The sequence below is a fragment of the Monodelphis domestica genome, chromosome 2, assembly GCF_027887165.1.
Source record: "Monodelphis domestica isolate mMonDom1 chromosome 2, mMonDom1.pri, whole genome shotgun sequence".
In the NCBI taxonomy this organism is placed as follows: Eukaryota; Metazoa; Chordata; class Mammalia; order Didelphimorphia; family Didelphidae; genus Monodelphis; species Monodelphis domestica.
In genome coordinates this window covers 484,957,286-484,978,250 of record NC_077228.1, presented here as the reverse complement: position 1 = coordinate 484,978,250, position 20,965 = coordinate 484,957,286, and the positions used below count along the sequence as shown (strand labels likewise).

General features: G+C 43.0%; 1 protein-coding gene across 2 annotated transcripts in view; it reads left to right on the top strand.

Annotated features, from left to right (window-relative positions):
* The window catches only part of SYT6 (synaptotagmin 6), a 75,382-nt gene that overhangs the window by 1,916 nt on the left and 52,501 nt on the right, over nucleotides 1-20,965 (top strand). Inside the window, exons 2-3 of one of the 2 annotated variants that reach the window (XM_007485176.3) lie at nucleotides 8,688-9,042; nucleotides 12,689-13,247. In XM_007485176.3, coding sequence (XP_007485238.2) covers nucleotides 8,688-9,042; nucleotides 12,689-13,247 — 914 coding nt within the window. The remainder of the gene's footprint in view (nucleotides 1-8,687; nucleotides 9,043-12,688; nucleotides 13,248-20,965) is intronic. The other variant, XM_056819234.1, reaches the window with a different exon arrangement.

The window sequence follows — 20,965 nt, the reverse complement described above, 5'->3', positions numbered from 1 at the left end:
TCGGGGTTGGCCCCCACCTGCGGGGAACACAGATTCTTAGTGGGGAACTGGGGTCGGCCGGGTGGGGGTGGAGGGAAATTCTCCATAGATGAAAAAGAAAATTGAGATGTGTCTGAGTCCCCTAAGCCCCCCTTCCTTCTCCTAAGCCCCTGGAAGGACAGGGGTCATTGTGGAGTACCGGGGGAAATCTCTCAGGGCCCCTCCAGCAGGAGTGTCAGCCTAGTGCTGGTAGGTAGGTACAAGCCAGCGAGTGGGGCAGGGGGTGAGAGAGACAGAGAGAGAGAGAGAGAAGCTGGAATTTAATTCCCACGCTCCCCACTCCCCATCCCCCATTCTTGGAGAAACTGAAGCCCTAGAGCCCAGTCCTCGGCAGCAGAGGTTGATGGTGAATTCTTGCTTCATGCTCTCTGGGAGTGCAAGCCTGGGCATTGGTTCTTGTCTTTGCTCCTCTGGGTCAAAGGTGAGAAATCCAAAAGGACTCGAGGGGGCTGAGAGCTAGGATCTGTCACTCAGTACTGGGAGGGGATGCTGCGTCGAAGATTTGGGTCAGCTGAAGCTTAGTTCAGCCCAGATGAGTGGAAGGGGGCGCTGTTCTCTTTTATCTCCTGAATCTTTCATTAATGGGTTGATACTGCTGCAGAAGGAACTGAAGTTAGATATTAAGAACTTCTAGACAATAAAGTAAAGCTGAACGCTCATATAATGCTACATAGACAGTGATGGTGGTGGTGATGGTAATGGTACTAATAATGATTGTGGTATAGAATTTAGGGTCATAGAATCATAAATTTAGAACTGGGGGGAACCTTAGAAGGCATCTAGCCCAACCCTCTTATTTTGCAGACGAGAAAACTGAAGTCCAGAGAATTTAAGTGACTTGCCCAAGGTCACGGATTTGAACCCAAGTCCTCCAAGTCCTAAACTAGTTCTCTATTCACTATATTTCCTCATTTCCTGTTTCTAGTCTTTTTGGGCCCTTACAACCAGACAATTCTATGTTGCTGGTAGACAGAGCAAGGAGATACCTTGGCTTGGGAGACCTCCATCCCACAAATAAATAACATCCTGACATTCTTCCAATTTCCTCCACCAGTTCTATAATCTCTCAGTACCCCCCCCCCCCAGATCCTCCAATTGCAACCTTCCTTTTAAAATCACTTTCCTTTTGAGGCCTGTTCCACCAAGCCACCTGTCATCCTCTGGAAACTTGTTTCCTCTATACTGACCCAGTGAGGAGGTGAGGGATGATTGACTGCCATTTTTCTACAGAGGAGGAAAACCAGTCCTTCTTCCACTGAGGGTTGGAGCTGCACTAGCGGCAGCCTGAGGGATGGGTATGAACTAAAGTTTGCTGACACTCAGAGGATGGGATGTACAAGTCGTGGCCAGATACTTTAAGCTAGATCACCTCTTTGTCTTCGTGGCTAAGTCCTAAACTAATGGGGGTAGCTGGGAGCCGAGAGGAGTAAATACAAGGGGAGGTTCTGAGGATGGTTCTCCCGGCTGATTCAGAAAGCAAGTTTGAGTTCTCCCCCTAGGGGTAACTTTGGCTGCTGAGTCATTGACAGCCCCAGGCAGAGCTGGGTGCCTGGGAGAAGGGGCTTGATTTTTGCTTAGGGCTTAGCTTTCCTACTCAAAATCTCTTCTCACTTCAGGTTTTCTCTGATACTTAAGGCCTCATTCTGTCTCAGTGGCCAGCAGAGAGCACAGATTTAGATTTGGTAGTAATGAGAAGAACGTTTGTGATTTTTGTTCATTTGTCTAATGACTCCAGAAATAACTTCCTATTCACCTCCGTCTTTGAACTTGGTCCCTTTCTAGTATAAAGATGCTTTCCTAGCTGATGATGGCAAATTACAAGCAAAACAATTTTATTTAAAAACTCACACCCCTATTTCCAAACTTTATGACCAAAAGCTTCATCAGTGTATTACAGGAAGATACTTGCAATTTTTCCTTCTGGAAGTAGAGACTTCTGTTAGTCCTATTCTAGCCTATCCTATCCTATACACACCTTGTAGGGACCTGGAGGGGATCCTAGGTTCACAAAATTGAGCCCAAGCTTTGGCAGATTTTATTAAGCTGAAAGGGATTCTTCAAGTATCACTTTATTGACAGATTATCTATTGTTTGAGGACCAGCCAGTCTAAATTCAGAATAGTCATAGGATGAGCATTTTTTGTTTTTGGCCTCAGCAGCTCTCTAAGACTATCTGTTAATCTGGAAAGGGGTTGCAATTTACCTTGTAGAGAAAATAACCCAGGATTATGAAATCATAGATTCTTAAAGAATTAAGGTAAGAAGGACTCTAGTGCCAGGATCCTGGAGAACCTGGTTGAGTGATATTTCTCTACCAGAAGGAGCTTTGTTTTCCAGAGTTCTAGAACCCATCCTCAGATAGTGGTATGTTCAAGAACACCTTGGCTTCTGAGACTGAAAGCTCTGTTCTCCTCGTAGAGGTGGTAGAAACTTCAAGACAGGGGTTCTTAATTATTTTTGTGTCATGAGCATAAAATAAAACACATAAGATTACCAACAAAATCCAATTATGTTGAAATCATTATTAAAATTTTGTTTTTGCTTTATAGGTGATAGTTAAGAACTCCTACTTTAGCATAAGGGATGTTGGGCTAAGAATGTCCCACAGTAGAGCTAAGTTTTTAATTTCCTTCCCTCTCCCCTGTCCACAGGGGCTAGGTTGGGCTGTTGTTTACAGTTAGGAGTTGGGACAGAACCTTTTAGGGTTGGTGTTACATACCAGGACAATCACTAAGATATGGTCATGGATGGAGCTGACCCAGAGCCCCTGAGGTCCTGCCTCAGAAAGAGGCAAGCTTTTAGGAATGCATTTTCATCTAGTTAGGAATTTAAATAAGGAGCCTTTGTAGGAGGAGAGGCATAGCTCTTGGTGTCCTGATTTACACTTCTACCCTATGATTTAGTGGCTTCTGAAGGTAAATCTTTGCTTGAATCTTGTCCAAAGACTCACTGATGTCAATTGCAGATAGAGAGGGGCATGACTATTATTCTTTCACCATCTCTACACGTTCCCTTCTCTTTTTTAGCAATAGCTAGTATGCAATAGTGCTTGACATTTGATCCTCATAACAACCCCATTAGGTAGGTGAAGTTGTTGTTTCCAGTTTTACAGATGAGGAAACTTCAACTGAGAAAGATTAAGTGACTTGCCCGAGGTCACACAGCTAGTATATGTCTGAGGCAAGATTTGAACTCTAGTCTTTCTGGTTCCGGCACTCTATTCACTATGTCACCTACCTACCTCCATATTTCTCTTCTCTATTTCTCCCTTTCCTTCAATTTCTTCCTTCCTTCCTTTTTTCTTTCATTCTTTTTTCTATCATCAGTCTTTCAGTCACACTCTTTGCCTGCTTCTCCCTTTGATCTCCAACTTTAGAGTTTCAAGCAGTGGTTGAGCTGACAGAAAGCTCTCATTGCAATCCACAAAAATAATAATACTAATAATTTCTAAATTACAGCCAGAGTTCTATTAAATATAACACCTTACATTAGTCTCCTATTTGTCTCTGAATCCCCTTAATGATGATGAAAACAGGCATGCAGTCATAAAGCTCAGTGTTTCAGTAATTAGTCCACTATTGTCTTCCCTCATCATAGCTTCATTGGGGAACCTTCATCCCTTTCTCTGTTTGGACTCTGTTAATTATCCCCATTGGTAACTAGGCCTGAATTTCTCAAAGAAGTGAAAGAGAGCAAACATTCAACCCCCCAAAACCCTGAATTTTAATTACATTGGGCTCTTCTAATGAATTTGCAAGCCAAATGGACCATTTTATTAATGAGCTGAGTCTCAGTGCCTCAGAATAAGACAACACCCTAGCTCCATCCATCCCTGTTCTTCCAAACACCACTGCTCTCTTTTATCCCTTCATATGGGGGCACACACATGTGCATACACCCACATGCACACATACGTACATTCACCCTTGCTTTTCAGGGGCAACCAGAGTTGACCCATTCTACAGGGCATTTGGCCAGTTGCCTGATGGTCTGTGAGCTGGTTTGAAGCTTTGTCACTTTCCCAGTGGAGGGAGGGAGCTGAAGTGGACAGACCCCAAAGAAGGGCTTCAGGGCTTGGGGTGTAGAGATCATCCACCCTGGAAAGATTCTGTGAGCTTCAAGGAATTAATTTCTATTCTCTGACCTCCTCTTGCTCCTAGCCTTTAATTCTTGACTCATCAGTTGGCAGAGGGCCATAGTTATATGGTATTGGTCCAAGTTTTTTCTCACCATGGACCAGAACCATCCTCTGAAAACTTCCATGGTCTCTGTCTTTCATTGTGCCTTGATCAGTATGGATGTTTCTATATCTGTGGGTCCCTGCCTCTTGTGTCTCTGCCTTTGTATGACTCTTCTAAGGCTCTGAGTCTGTCTATTTCTCTGTGACTCTGGCTCTGTCATTGTGTGTCTCTGAGCTCTGAGCCTGGATCTCTATCCCTAACTGGAGATTTCTGTTCCTTGTCTCACTATCTCTATCTAACTTGTTTCTAAATCGACCTTCATTTCTGAGTATCTGTGTCTATATGTGAGCACTGTTCTTCAGAGGCAGCATTAACTATCTCTGTAGTGTCGGAGTGGGATCTGCCTCTAAGGGTCTCCCAGAAGCCCCAGACAGACCCTGATGCCAAGCCCACCCCATCTCTAGAGTAAGGCAAGAGAAAGAGCCTTCCTTTAGCTTTTCCTCCCTGGTTTATCTTTTCAATTACAATCTATTTGCAGGAACAATTGTTACTGTAACAAAATGGATTTTCCTGACATGGGAGCCGGTTTAGAAAAATGGTAACAATAGCAAACGATAAGAGCAATGATGAAACCTAACACCAAGGGAGGAAGGCATCTGGTGCCCAATCTTTGGGGAATGAGGTGTCAGTATGGGAGATAAGGCTTTGGCTGCTAATTAATAACCTGTTGTAATTTCAGAGTGGGGGGGGGGGGGAGGCCATAGACAGGTTTCATAAGAGAGCTGTCACCCTGGCCATGGTGGGATTGATACAAAAAGGGACAAGATGTTGGCTTGAAAGCCTTTGGAGAAAATAGGTCCTTTTTAGGAGTGCAACAGGGGACTGAGGGTTCCAGCAGACTCTGTTGAGGATTCTGGTTACCCTGGAAATTTGCCAGGCTCAGGGGTCTTCTCTACCAGATTTGGAGCCAAGGACAGAACTCCAAACAGTGTCAGCCCACGAGTCGAAAGGTATTTCAGAGATTCTAAAGGCCATTCCCAGTGCAGATCACAGAGATTACAGTCCTGTGTCTAAATGCTAGGTCTTGATGCTCTCCATCTCCTCTCCTTGCTTTGACATAGGAGAAAACTGTGGCCCATGGAGGTAAGATGATTTATCTGAGGTCATAGAGCTAGCTAATGGCAGAACTAGGACTGGAGGTCAGTCTCTGGTTTCCTAGGTGGTTTTCTGAAGCATGGACTTTCAGAGCTAGGAGGGAGTTCAGAGGTCATCTAATCCATTCTAACCTGTAGAATTTGTGGAAACTCAAGCTTCTGGGGTTTCCTTTTTCAACCCAACCAGGTCAGGAAAGGGCAGGTTTCCCCAAAGGCCTTGCACAGTTCTGCACAGGATCATAGATTTAAAACAAGAAGGAACCTTCAAGGTCCAACCCCTTCATTTTACAGATGAGAAAACTGAGACCAGAAAAGTTAAATCACTTGCCTGAAGTCACATAGGTAGTAAAGAGCAGAGAAATGATTCAAATAAGACTCTTGCAAGGCTCAACTCCAAATACCAAGTCTATCAATTATTATCTCTTGAGATCTTTTGATAGTTAGGATGATTCCTGATAATTGTTTGAAAAACTGGCTTCCAGGACATTGGAGAGATAGACAAAGAGAGAAGGAGAGAGACAAAGACACAGAGACAGACAAAGAGAGAGATACAGAGACAGAGACAAACAGTCAAAGAGACAGAGGGACAGAAAGAGACAGAGAGTTGGAGATGGGGAAAGAGAGACACAAACAGATGAACAGAGAAATGGAAAGAGATAGATAGAGAGAGAGAGACAGAGAGAGAGAGGGGAAGAGAGAGAGAGGAGGGGAGAAAGAGAAGGAGAGGAGGGAAGAGAAACAGAGAGAAGGGAAGAGAGAGAGAAGGGAAGAGAGTGAGAGGAGGGGAGAAAGAGAAGGAGAGGAGAGAAGGGAAGAGAGAGAGGAGGGGAGAAAGGAGAGAGAGAGAGAGAGAGAGAGAGAGAGAGAGAGAGAGAGAGAGAGAGAGAGAGAGAGAGAGAGAGAGAGAGAGAGAGAGAGAGAGAGAGAGAGAGAGAGAGAGAGAGAGATTTGTGGCGGTCTTTCTTATTTGTGTCCCATAAGCAAGTATGGGTGCTAATGGGTTAACTGTAGCAGGTCCACTGGGGGGGGGGGGCGTGTTTCATGTCAGGAGGGCCTGTCGGTAGCACTCAGTATGCCCCTGCTGGCCTGGATGTTGAGCCATCACTCACCCCAAACCCATTGTGACCTGGGGCAATGGTGAGAAGACTGGCTAGATTTCAGTTCTGATGTTCTGAAAGGAACAGAATCCATCACCCTGGTCTCTCTGATATTAAGCTCCAAACAGCTGAGCTAAACAACCCTGCCCATGGCAGAGATTTGTGAACCTGCCTCTGTCTTTCTCCCTGAAGAAGTCCTCCCAGAGAAGCACCTTCTGGTTGACATTAAACCAGTGTGGACTTTGGGGTTATCATTCCTAATAAGTAAACCCCATTTGCTTTGAGTCAGCCTGAGAGCAGCAGCCTGGATTCATGGCTGTCAGAGAGCATTCAAAATAGCAGCTCCCCAGATCAATTAATCTGGATTCAGGTTTTTGTCAGACTGAACATTTAAATACACTCTGTGTTCTATAGATTCCCTGCACTCTCCCCATTCACATTAAAATTCTAATTATTATCAGAGAAAAGAAGGCAGGATCAAAGGGAAACAAAGTCCTAGAAATACCTTGTGTTTTAAGGTGACTCATATTCTTAGGGATTTCATCCAGAACAGCTGTAACAGGGAACAGATGCGAAGTATCTAGAAACGCCCGACTCCTTACAATAAAGGCATCTTTTTAGCTGATTTTCCCCTTGGATTGTTGTTGGGTGCAAAGCCCATTGTGGGTTCTAGAATATACCAGAAAACTGGCTTTCCAGGCTGCTGGACAGTCCTTTGGGTGGGGAGCAATCCCAGGTCCTCCGGAGATGTGCCCCAATGCAGCCCTCTTCTGCCCCCCCCCCCCCGAATTGTGGCCCATGTGTTCGTTCTTTTATCATTTCCCTCACGTAATGACTTCGGATTGTGTAATAGCTGGGTTATGATTGTCTCGGTGCTCTATCGTAATAACACCATATGTACAAACCTACCTTGGCAACTCTCTTCCAAATTGCCTGATGGGCTTTGCAGACCGGAGGCCCTTTGCTTGGCCCCAAGAGAGGAAGTTTAGGGCTAAGGAAGGCTCGTTTCAGATCCCTGGAGCCTGATTTAACTTGCTCCCAGGGAGTCTTAGGCACTCACTTAATGCCTCAGATTCACGGACTCATTGAATATTAGAGCTGAAAGGAACCATAGCAATAATCTAGTGAAATCCTGTCATTTTAGGGTGGAGGAAATGGAGACCCAGAGCAAGTGTAGATGCTTGCCAGAGTTGTGACAAAAATCCCAAGCCAGTGTTCTTTGATAAGGCCCCGGTGCTGCCTGGAAGATTTGGCTGAGGGAAGCGGCACAGTTTTCTTCCTCTGTCCTGGGTCTCCTCTGGCCTTTCCACCTGGAGTCAGGTGTTTGGATGTCCCAAGCGTGGTGGGTGTGACCTTGGTTTGGATGTGGGGTGCGATGGGTAGCCTCCATTCTCTACCCTACTCTAATTAGCCAGCCTCTTCCTTGGGAAGTTTTGGGGGGCCTCTTCCAGAGGTGTGATGGGAGGAAGGGTGGGAAGGATTCGTCTGGCCTGACTTCATGGGTCAGCAGTAGCTCTAGGGTACTGTCCCAGGCCGCTTGCCATAACATCGAAATGAGAAGGTTTTCCAGTGAGACTCTCAATTATCCACATGAATGAAGATCCAAACCACTGCACAATAATCTCAAAGAGCAGATAAATCCCTACTATGGCCACCAAAAAAGGCAGGGGGTTCTTATTTCTTTTTTTAATGTATGCCCCTCTAAGATAGCCCATTTCAGTGCAAGTAAATGGCACTGAACTGCCTATAATGCTGAGCTCTAGACTAGGCACTGTGGGGAGGGGGGCGGGACACAGAAGATGTTTAGGATTCAATTCCAGTCTTCAAAGAGCCTACACGTTGTTTAGGCAATTATTCAGTTATTTTTCATTCTTTGAGAACATACCAGCCAACAGGGAGAGGAGGAAGCCTAGATGTATACCAGGAGATGGGGGCAGCCTGATGTGGGGCAAAACCATTTCTACAGATAATCCACAAGACGGAAAATTGAGAGTTGGCTGCAAAACCATTTTTTTCCCTTTTGACCTGGCAGCTTTCTCATGACCACTCTTTTCTTTTCTCCTTTCTTTGTCCCTAATGTGTGCTCCCTCCCTGCTTCTCTTCCCAATGCCACTCCCTCTCTCCCTTCACTCCTGATACCCTTGTCCCCTCTGCCATCTCCTTCCCCCTATTCTGTCTGTCTCTGTCTCCCCCGCCTGCCCTGTCCCTGCTGGTAGGCGCCTCCATCAGCCTCCTTGCTGTGGTAGTTATTGTGTGTGGCGTGGCCCTGGTGGCAGTTTTTCTCTTTCTCTTTTGGAAGCTGTGTTGGATGCCCTGGAGGAACAAGGAGGCCTCCACCCCCTCTTCCGCTAACCCTACCTTGGTGGCCCCCCAGAGCCCCAGTCCCAGCCCCAGAGACACGATGGCCGACAAGCTGAAGGACCCCAATACCCTCGGCTTCCTGGAGGCAGCCGTGAAGATCAGCCACACATCGCCAGACATCCCAGCAGAAGTGCAGATGTCTGTCAAAGAGCACATCATGCGTCACGCCAGGCTACAACGGCAGACCACAGAGCCTGCCTCCTCCATCAGGTAAGGGGTCTCCCCTCTGGCCTTCTTCAAGTACATACCTCCCCACCCCTGTACCTATGAGGAGGTGCAAAGGAAGCGGAAGGGGGAAGGGAACAGGCATTTATTAAGCACCCACTATGTGCCAGGGACTGTCCTAAGCACATTACAAATATAATCTCGTTTAAGGATGGCACAAAATGTTTTGCTTTAACCATAAGGAAATAGGAACTTAAAAAAAAAACCCTCACCTTCTGTCTTAGAATCAATGCTTTATATTGGTTCCAAAGCAGAAGAGTGGTAAAGGCTAGGCAATGGGGGTTAAGGGACTTGTCCAGGGTCACCCAGCTGGGAAGTGTCTGAGGCCAGATTTGAACCTTTCGGACTGACTCTTAATCCACTGAGCTGCCCAGCTGCCCCTGAAAGAGGAATGTTTGAAAGTGATTTGAAAGCATTTAAAAACCAGGTTAGTTAAGAGAACAAAATTGTGTTTACTGGAATTCGTCAATCCTGGCTTTTGGGAAATGAGGGGGAAAGGCTTGTGGCTGTGTGTGCCTGAAAGCGTCTTCTCTCAAACCCTAGTCTCATCCTCCCTTCTCTCACCTCCAGGTCTTTGCACTTGGCATCCCCTCTAATTAGCACGGATCCCAACTCCAACCCCTCTTCCTGTCTCTGCCTGTTGAAACCTTTTGTTCTTTCAGAGACCAGCTCAGGTTCTACTTCCGCCATGTTGTTTTCCTCCCCACCCCCGAATGAAAGGGATCCATCTCTTCCTCTTCCAATCACTCAGGCAATTTGCTGTACTTCTATTCACTTATCATGTCATTACTTGTATTGGCTTATCTCCTTATATTGTGCAGGTTCTTTACCCCTCAACTGAACTATTGCAATATCCTCCTAATAAGTCTTCCCACCTCCCTGCCACAACCCCCTGCCTAAGTTCTTTTTTTTTTTTAAACTGTACCTTCCATCTTAATTTCAATATTATGTATTGGCTCCAAGGCAGAAGAGTGATAAGGGCTAGGCAATGGGGTTAAGTGACTTGCCCAGGGTCACACAGCTAGGAAGTATCTAAGATCAGATTTGAACCCAGGACCTAAGCCTGACTCTCAATCCACCGAGCCACCTACTTGTCCCCCAACCAAGTTCTAATCCATATTTCACTCTATTACCAAATTGACCTTTCTTCTGCATAGATCAACTATTGTCATCATGCTAAAAAAAAATCTTCAGTGATTCTCTACTGCCTATTGAGACAAGTTCAAATTCTCTCCCTAATATTCAAGACCTCCACAATCTGGCATCTCCTTGTCTGTCCAGACTTATGTAGTGCTACTGACTTCTGCATCCTCTGTGGTTTCTTGTTCAGTCATGTCTAACTCTATGTGACCCTTTGGACTTTGTTCAGGGCGTTTTCTTGACAAAGATAATGGAGTGGTTTGCCATTTCCTTCTTCAGTGTGTCCCCATTTTACAGATGAGAAACTGAGGCAAAAAAGGGTTAAGTGATTTGCCCACGGTCACACAGCTAACAAGTATCTGAAGCTGTGTTTGAACTCAATTCTCTATCCACTGTCCCACCTAGCCACAAACGCTGCCTCCAGCCAGACTTGGACTCCTCTTGTACCATCCCACCTCTTCCATGAAAATTGCATTTCTAAAGGACTTTGTGATTTCCCAAGCATTTTCTCACTATGCCCCTGAGATAGCTTATATAAAGATTATTACACCCATATTATAGGTGACAAGGATACTGAAAAATTAAGTTACTTTCATGAGTCAAGCAGAAAGGGGGCAGCTGGGTAGCTCAGTGGATTGAGAGCCAGGCGTAGAGATGGGAGGTCCTGGGTTCAAATCTGGTCTCAGACACTTCCCAGCTGTGTGACCCTGGGCAAGTCACTTGACCCCCATTGCCTAGCCCTTACCACTCTTCTGCATTGGAATTAATACACAGTATTGACTCAAAGATAGATGAGGATTTTAAAAAATTAAAATTAAGAAAAAAAGTTAAGCAGATCACAAGTGGCCTGATTCCAAGTGCTCTATTGACTGTGCCACACAGCCTTCTTAATTCCACTCAGTTGGTAAGAGCATTCCCTTCTTGGTCCTCAAAAACTCACATTTCTTTGACTTCTCTTTTACATTTATTCAGTTTTATACCACTACTATTACTACTACTACCATTTGTATAACACTGGAAGGTTAGCAAAGTGCTTTAAATATAATTATTTAAAATTACATAAATACATTCATTATACACATGTAATATAACATATAGCATATGTATTATATATAAAGTACTTTGTATATATTTATTTTAAATTATGTATATTATAGAAATATATAATGTGCTTTATTTGTATTTTAATTACATATATGATATACATATATGATATATAAAGTGCTTTATATATTTTAAATTATACTATATACATACTATATGATACATATAACATACTATATACTATACTGTATGATGCATATAACATATAATGTGCTGTATATGTTTATTTTAAACATGTATATATTATATTTGTATAAATACATATATAATGTATACTACATAGTGCTTTATATATTTATTTTTAAATGCATATATATTATATACTCATTATATAATGTATACTTTATAAAGTGCTTTTTATATTTTTTAAATTATATATATACATCATATAGATATCTATTATAATACATGCATATTAAATATAAAGAATGTTATAGATATATTTTAAAGTACATATATTATATATGTGATATAATATATAAAGGACTTCATAGATTTATTTTGAAGTACATATATTGCACACATATATAGCATATAATATGCATATATAGTATGTATATATATTTATTTTATAGTACAGCTATTATACACATATGAAATAGTATATATATAATATATAATGTTATATAATAGTACATATAATACCTTTAAAATTGCAAATGTATAAAATATATGCTATATTACATATAATATATATTAGATATAATTTGACTGTCACAACACTGTAAGATAGCTATTTTTACATATAATTTTATATTAATATTTTATACATATATTTTACATATAATTTTATATTCATATTTTATATATTCATACATATATTTTACATATATCTTTATTTTACATATAATTTTATATTCATATTTTAAACATTTATACATATATTTTATATATAAGGAAACTGAGGCCCAGAATTTTACATATAATTTTATATTTATATTTTATACATTTATATATATATATTTTACATATAAGGAAACTGAGGCCCAGAATGGTGAAGTAAACCTGCCAAAGATCCCAGAGCTTGTAAGTGTCTGAGGCAGGATTTCAATCCAGCTTCCCTGTCTCCAAGCCTACATTCTATCCACTGTGCTACCTAGCTGCTTTAGTCATTTATGCAGAGGTCCCATGTCCTTTCTGGACTATAAATGCCATGAGGGCAGTATCAAACCCTGTCTAAATTTTGTATCTGCCCTAGCTCCCAGCAGTCTGCTATGTACAGAGTAAATGAATAATATGTGCTTATTGGTTTTAAATGTCTTCAATACCTTTTGGGCAAGAACTGTCTTATTTCGACTCCGTATCCAGTTCCTTGCACAGAGTAGGTACTTAAATGTTTGTTGAATGAAGACCTAACCTCTCTTTCCCCTTCCCTGCCTGCTCCCAGGCACACCTCCTTTAAGCGCCACCTGCCCCGGCAGATGCATGTCTCCAGTGTGGACTATGGCAATGACCTGCCCCCTGCTGCCGAGCAGCCTACCAGTATTGGCCGCATTAAGCCCGAGTTGTACAAGCAAAAGTCTGTGGATGGTGAGGAGGGCAAGAATGAGGCTGCCAAGACTTGTGGCAAGATCAACTTCAGCCTGAAGTATGACTATGAGAACGAGACCCTGGTCGTGAGGATCCTGAAGGCCTTTGACCTCCCTGCTAAGGACTTCTGTGGCAGCTCAGACCCCTACGTCAAGATCTACCTCCTGCCTGACCGCAAGTGCAAGCTGCAGACCCGTGTGCATCGTAAGACCTTGAATCCCACGTTTGATGAGAATTTCCACTTCCCTGTTCCTTACGAGGAGCTGGCTGACCGGAAGCTCCATCTCAGTGTCTTCGACTTTGACCGCTTCTCCCGCCATGATATGATTGGGGAGGTTATCTTGGACAACCTCTTTGAGGCCTCTGACCTGTCCCGAGAGACGTCTATCTGGAAGGACATTCAGTACGCCACCAGCGTGAGTACCCGTCTATTTCTTGTAGTTCTTGGGGGTAGGATTGGCTCCTCTCAGAAGACAGCTAGTCTTTTTCCTGATGGTCTGTTGAAGAACCTTCAGGTCGGGGAGGGAACCTCAGGCATTGGAAACTCTTTCCATGAATGCCTGGCCAACTCTGGAAAAGTCATCTGATCCTGTTCCAAGTTGTGAAAACCAAAACAGAGCCAGGACGTTAGACCTAGAAAATGGATTATAATGATGGTGCTTCTGTTCCTGCCTTATTGCATGTTTTGAGACTACTCCTTAACCATCAAGCTTCAGTTTCCCATCTTTAAACCAGGTGTATATAAATCAGGTACCCTAAGGGACAAGAGTAGGAGGTAGAGGCACAGCTAGGTGGTTCCATGGATAGAGAGCCAGACCAAGAGATGGGAGTCAAATCTGTCATCAGATACTTCCTAGCTGTGTGACCCTGGACAAGTCACTTATCCCATTATCTAACCCTTACCAGTCTTCTGCCTTGAAACAAATACTTAGTATTGATTCTAAGACAGAAGGTAAAGGTTTTGTTTTTTTTTTAAGAGTAGGTTTTATGGTAAAGTCCACCAAATAACAATATCCACAAGTCATATTACCTTTTTGTTTTTCTAATTTTAAGTGCTTGGAACAGATAATAAAGAACTCCCATCATCTCTTCTCTTGATGAGCTCTAAGACTAATAAGAAAAAGAAAACAAATCCAAATGAAGATTCATGGATTCCATTTGAGATGACAGTACACAAATACGTGGGGGCTAGTAGAACTGTCAGGAACTATATGCACAGGGGCCAAGGAAGTGCCAAAGTAAACCCAATGAGTTGAGATTATTCAGAGAAGGCTTTCTGGCACTCAGTCTCAAATGGGTTTTGAAGGCATGACTTGACAAAGTGGCAAAGAGAAAGAATTTCAAGAGGGATTTTTCCAATCACCAAGAGCCTTAAACTCGAGGCTTTATCTCTAATCCCACCTCTCCTATGCCCTCCAATTACCTACTTTTCCCCAATGTGATCAATTATGTCCACTGGTGATAAACTCTTCAAAATGGCAGCAAAGTGTTACCGAGTGTCTTTGCCATTGTATATATGTGCTGTGGCTTCTGGGTCCTTGTTGTATACAGGTGGAGGCTTTGTGATATATGGTATCACTGGTGTGGTTGGATCTCCTTACTTTAAGTAATGGTGTCTAGATCTGTCTCCTGGAGAACCTGAATATGCTGGCAGGCTGAACATTTCTAGTCACATAGTTTTGAATAGAGTTCCTTTAGTGGTTGCCAACCAAAACCCTCCAGTGCTATTTCATGTCCAATGTCACTGGTGCAATGGCACCTCTGCAAAGTAATTCTCTCCATTTTGAACCTTCCTCTTTCATAGAAGATAATCAGTAAATTCGAGCTGAACTATATTGCTAAATTACATTGAGTGAAATCCTTAAGGGATTTTACGCTCCTTGAAGGCAGGGATTCTTTCATTGTTGTCTTTGTATCTCTGATATGTGCTGTGTCAAGGAAGTTCATCCCCTCTTGAGTAACCTGACCTGGCCATCATACATTCCTGACATAACACAGTTTCGCCAGGTTTGCGGCCCTCTACATGCTGTATGTCAATAAAAGTCAAGGCTTTGGGCTTGAAGGAGGGAGAATCAAGAAGAGAAGGAAGAAGGAAGAAGTTGGGAACAGAGTAGGCAGGTGAAAGGGAAGGAGGAAGGGACTTGCAGACTAGGGACCATGTGGTCAGGTTACTTATAGCAATGATTGTCTACCCTTCCCAATAAACTTTATAAAATATATATCTGGGTAGAAATATTATTTCAATTCGTACAGTACCACTGGGTCTGGTGTGTAGTTGATGTTTAATAACATCCTTATTGATTGATTAATTTAGGAATGCACTCTGAACTGATAGAGAAAGGGAAAGAATTGTTGGTGAGATAGAGACAGATGTAGAGAGACACTGAGACAGAGTCAAAGAGAGATAGAAAGAGAAGAAACCATTAGATCCCTAGATGACCCCTGCTTCTATCTACCCTGGAGTGACCACACACACACACACACACACACACACACACACACACACACACACACACACAGAGGCACACACGCACATACACACACATACACATACACACCCCATTCCTAGAAATGGTAGTGGTTCCAGGTGGTAGGTAGTCATAGATGGAGTAATGTTGCTTTCTTGGAGCTGTCAATATGTGTTCCCTAAGAACAATGGCTTTCTCCACTCCACCCCTCAGGGCTCCTATCTAGCCATACATGGCTTTTCAACATCCCTTCTCTGTCTGCATCCTCAACAGCTCAGGGAGCAGGGCAAGGAAGACAAGAAGGAAGGAATGGCAAACTCAGAGTCAGTCAGCCCAGAGCCGAGGAGCTCTAGTCTATAAATCACTTGGAAGTTTACATCTGTTTCTGCTCTTGCCTCTCAGTCTCCCAAGAGACAGAATCCATTATGGTGACTATGTACATCCTGGAGAGCAACTCTATCTCCACTCTGGAGGGGAACTGCCCAGGGGAGAAGAACTGAGAAGAGGCAACAGGCTTCTGCTCCAACAGAGGGACAGAAAGTGAGATGGTAATGAGAATAGAATGGAGGGATTAGGGGGAAAGCTTCTTATACTTTGGGGGATTATCACCTGCCCTCTGTCTGCTTCTGCTTCAGAAAGGAGATTTGAGAAAGGGAGAAGGTGTTATATCAAGCCTACAGTGGACAGAGAGCTAAACTTAGAGGTCCCTGCCTTGACACTAATTGGCTATATAACCTTGAACAAGAATCATCATCATTGGGGCAGCTAGGTGGCTCAGTGGACCCTACAGTGGATAGCCATGTAACCCTGAGCAAGTCACTTGACCCCCATTGCCTAGCCTTTACCACTCTTCTGCCTTGGAATCAGTACACAGTATTGATTCCTAGACGGAAGGAAAGAGTTTTATGAAAAAAGATCCCAATGAGTATTGACTGATTTTTTATGGGAGCTCCTTAAGGATGGGGTACAGGGAAGGGGAATTTGAGTTGGACCTTGAGATATAGTTTGGCCTCAGCTATGTAGAAAGAAAGGAAAGACTAATCCAAAAAACAGGGATGGCACCAGTGTAGGCCTTCTCAATGTCTGAGAAGTCATTCTGCTCCAAGGAGTCCTGGACCTCAGGGAATGGAAAATATTAATCTATTCACAAGACTGCTTCAGAGCAGGATGGCATAGCTCAGTGGTGCAGGGGATAGAGCACAGGGCCTGGAATCAGGAAGACTTGAGTTCAAATCTAGCATCAGATACTTACTAGCACTATGATCCTGGAAAAAGTTGTTTAACCTCTATTTGCCTCAGTTTCCTCATCTTTAAAATGAAGATAATAATAGCATTTACCTCCCAGAGTTATTGATCAAAAAAGATAATAATTACAAAGTGTTTAGTGCAATCCCTGGTATATAATAGGTATTATTTTCTAAAAACACTTACCTTCCATCTTAGAATCAATACTGTATATTAGTTCTAAGGCAGAAGAGTGGTACAGGCTAGGTAATGGGGTCACCCAGAGTCACACAGCTAGGAAGTATCTGAGGCCAGATTTGAACCTAGGACCTCTCGACCCAACTCTTAATCCACTGAGCCACCAAGCTGCCTCTAGTAATATTATTATTGTAGCAATCCTTAACCTTTACTCCCCAAAAAGAGTCTGTGAATAAATTTCAATGGATCTGTGAACTTGGTTCAGAAAATAATTACATCTTTATTTCACTACCTCTGGCTTTCTCCATAATCCCCTGTATTTTATGATTTTAAAAATCTTATTCAGAGATGAGGTCTATCAGCTTCACCAGACTGTCATGGGGGTCAATGATACAAAAAGGGTTTGGAGCCCCCTATCTTTAAGGAATAATTCTATTCCACAGTCAGTTCCCTGGATCTCCTCTGGGCCTGCCCCATGAGGAATGATTCCCCAGATTTGCTCCACTTCCCTGAATGCTGGCCAGTTTCACTGTTCTGAAGTAAGCCTGGCAGAAGGCGGATGCCTCTTCCAAGAACAGATCATCCTGCTCATCTTAAGATACATCCTCTGCCACTTTAGGGGAAAAGAAGAGGGGAGGAAGGCACAGAGGGCAAGTAGGCTTTTTGGTTTGTGCTGACTCTTAGAAATCCCAGTTTTTTCCTGGCTTAGAAGTCCCAAGTTGACCTGACTACAGGATTGATGGAGTATCCAGAGAACTAGAGTAGTTACTGAGGGGATGGATACAGATGAAGGACCTGCCTGTGGTGTCTCTCCACTCTCATTCATCCTGCACATGCCACCCGATTAATCTTCCTAAAGTATTGTTTTCATCATCTCCCTTCCTGCTTAAGAACTCCAGTGCCTTCAGGATGAAGCCCAACCTCCTCAGCGTTCCACAGTCTTGTAAGCAGAGCCTATCAATCCAACTTTATCTCCCTTTTTTTGCACAAACCCTTTTTTCCACTCAGGCTGGTCCTTTCTACCAAGCTCATCCTTAGATTTAGGCCTTCTCTCTGCCTGTCTTCTTCACCTTAGAATGGTCTTCTTCTCTGCCTCCCCTTCCTTCAAGGTCCAACTCAAGATCTACCCTTCCCCTGAGGCCTTCCTATTCTATTCTTCCCTCCCCACAAAACCCTTCTGTAGACATAATTATCTATATGAGAGGAGTCAAGCATGTGGCCCCCTGCCACACTGTGGGGCCCACAACCCTCATGAATATAACCTGAAACAATAAAATGTAATTGGACATATGTAACAAAATAAAAACACAATACAAAGTGATACTAATATGTGGTTTTCTAAATTAATATGTGGCCTGCAGAAATCCTTATATACAGTTTCATGAGCCCTTTTCTGAGTTTGATACCACTGGTTTACATCACCCTTTTGGGAGGAAATAATCATATTCTGGGCAGCAAATTAAATGACAACAAGAAGAATCATATCCCAGCTATTATAATATTCTGATTCATTTATTTATGTCTTATTGCTCCAACAAAACCAGGATATTCCCAAAGGATCATGTCCTAAGATAGAATCTTGTCTTCCCTGTTAGCCCTTCTCACAGTTCTCCCTCCCCATTTGAGAAGAGAGGATGTTGGTACAGACTATTAGAGTACTCCAAAGAATAAATTTGTTCTTCTGATGCTGGTCATCACTTTATAGTCACCTTGTAGTCCTAAAGAGTTGCCTAGAGCATTAAAAGGTAAAGTTACTTGCCTGAGGTCCCCTGCCAATATGGGCCAAGATAGGATTTGGTCCCAGTCTTTCTGATCCTGAGAGCAGCTCTATATGTCCCAAACCACACTACCTCCAACTCTGGAGAAGGCTTCACTACCAAAGCTTCCAATGTATATAGCACATCAGAGTTTCTAAAACATTCCTCACAACACAGCTGTAAGGCATGAAGTTACAAATATGATTATTCCCGTTTGGGGATAAGGAAACAAATTCAGAGAGGTCAAATGCCTTACAAGTCCCATAACCATTTCCTTCTCCAACTCATTTTACAGTGAGAGGAAACTGAGGCAAAAGGGGTTAAATGACTTGCTCAGGTCACATAGCTAGGAAGTGTCTGAGGCTAGATGTGAACTCAGGAAGCTGAATCTTCCTGATTTTGGACCCAGTACTCTATCCATCGCACCATCCAGCTGCCCCATTCTCATTTTACAGATGAGGAAATTGATGGTCAAAAAAGTTAAGAGCCTTGCCCAAGGTCACACAGCTATAGTCAGTGGCCCCTTCATCTTTCTTCTCTTGTGCTCTTTGCATTTGAAAGAATGAGGCATGAATTAGTGAAAATGATTTGAGTAAATACTAAGGACTCTTGTGTAGTAAAGAATGGATCAGAACTGGAATCAATTGTGATTGATTCAGAATCAGCGAAGGTTTCCTGAAGGAAATATTGCATAGCACTTGATACAATGAGTATTGAGCAAGGTTTTGAAGGAGGATTGGAAGATGTATAGAAAGCGACAAACATGATAATATGGCTGGATGGAAACTCCTTGCTGGAAAATGACAAAGTAGTGAGAAAAAAATTGGGTGACACCAGAATCATTGGTTTCCTGCTGGGAGGGATTTTAGAGTTCATCTAGTATAACTCCATTAATTTACCAATGAGGAAACAGAGGCTCAGAAAAATGAATTGCTTACCCAAAGTCATACAGACAGCATGTTATCCAACTGAGATTTGGACACAAGACTTCTGTCTTCAAATCTGATGCTATTCTGACTGTTCCATGCTGCCTTTGGGAATTGAAGGTGCTATGGTGTTTAGAAGCTTTGAAGACAAGTCGAGAAGATTTTGGGGGGTCAAATGAATTCTTTAGTTACTGCTCCTGTATTGCTTTGCTCTTGCAGCAAATGGGTCTGAATAGGTCAGGGCCAAGTGGACAAAGTGAAGACCCTCCCTGTGCTTACCAGTATGGTCCTTTGTCCTACCTGTCTCCTTTCTGCAGTGCTCACCTTAGAATCAGATTATGAAGTACAGGAGTGTTTTCATGCCCCCCCAACAATTCTTTTTCAGTGACTAGATAGTAAATAAAAAGAGGCCTGAGAAGTGGTTTCAGTTGACCCTTTGATGAAAATTCCAGAAAAGGTCCTTCTCCTTTACTGGCTGCCAAGTAAACAGAGCCCCAGGGTCCATGTGCTCACATACATTCTCCCATTTCTCACAAAATTCCAAGGTTGCTTAATTCAAATTTGTGTCCAAACCTCCCAGCCTCTCCATGCTGGGTTAGATAGGCAGATTGATTCTTTTTTCCATTCACTGAATCATAGAAACTCAGATTTGGGAGCATGATCTCAGGCGGTCATTGTCTTTCCCCTTGCTTTGAGGCCACTCAATTGTGGACCTAAGCAGGAGACATTCTCCTTCCCAGCTATTGCCTCTCTTTACCTTTAAGAAGGACCACCAGTAATTGATCACATATTCTGGTATTCCTCATACCTTCCTCCATGTACTTATATTGATAAAAAAAAAAGGTCTATTTCCTACCCTGGCCCCAACCCCCCCCCCCCATTCTGGCCCAGTCTTATTATTTCTATATAAAGCTGTAGATTTATCATTATAATGGAAAAGCCGTCATCTGGGTTTGCCAACATCTCTGTAATATTGTTGTTATTGCTGAGGAGGCCTTAGACCCTCATGTATACGGCACGGCTAATCCTACTGTGGATTCTGTTCTGTGGCAGGGGAAGAGAGTTTGTAATTGGCACCATAAATACACAGTGTAGTGGTGACCTTAGTGAACTCCTCATCTTCCTGCCTTTCAAGGGTCCCAAGCAGTCCAAAGCTAGGTGAGAGTGCTAGAAGGGAGGCAGTAGGTAGAGGGAGAAACTGTACTAATTATGCTCTATGCCTTTTGCTTTGAGGTGAGGGAGGAGGGCAAAGAAGCAGGGCCTTTAAGGATGGGAGGTGGCAAGTACAGATCTGAGAGTCAGAAAACTGTATTGGAGTGCCAATTCTGCTACTTAGTAGTTGTATGATCTTGGGCAAGTATTTTTACTTTTCTGGGCCTTCACTTTCTTATTTGTAAAGTTTAGGGGTTGGACTGCCTTCTAAATTCTCTTCCAGCTCAAACAGTATGTGACTCTACCACAGTGCTTTGGAGAATGCACTTGGTTCCCTGGCTTTCACATCAAACATGTTGGTGTCAACAGCTCAAGATTCCAATTACAGACATAAATCTACAGGATGCCA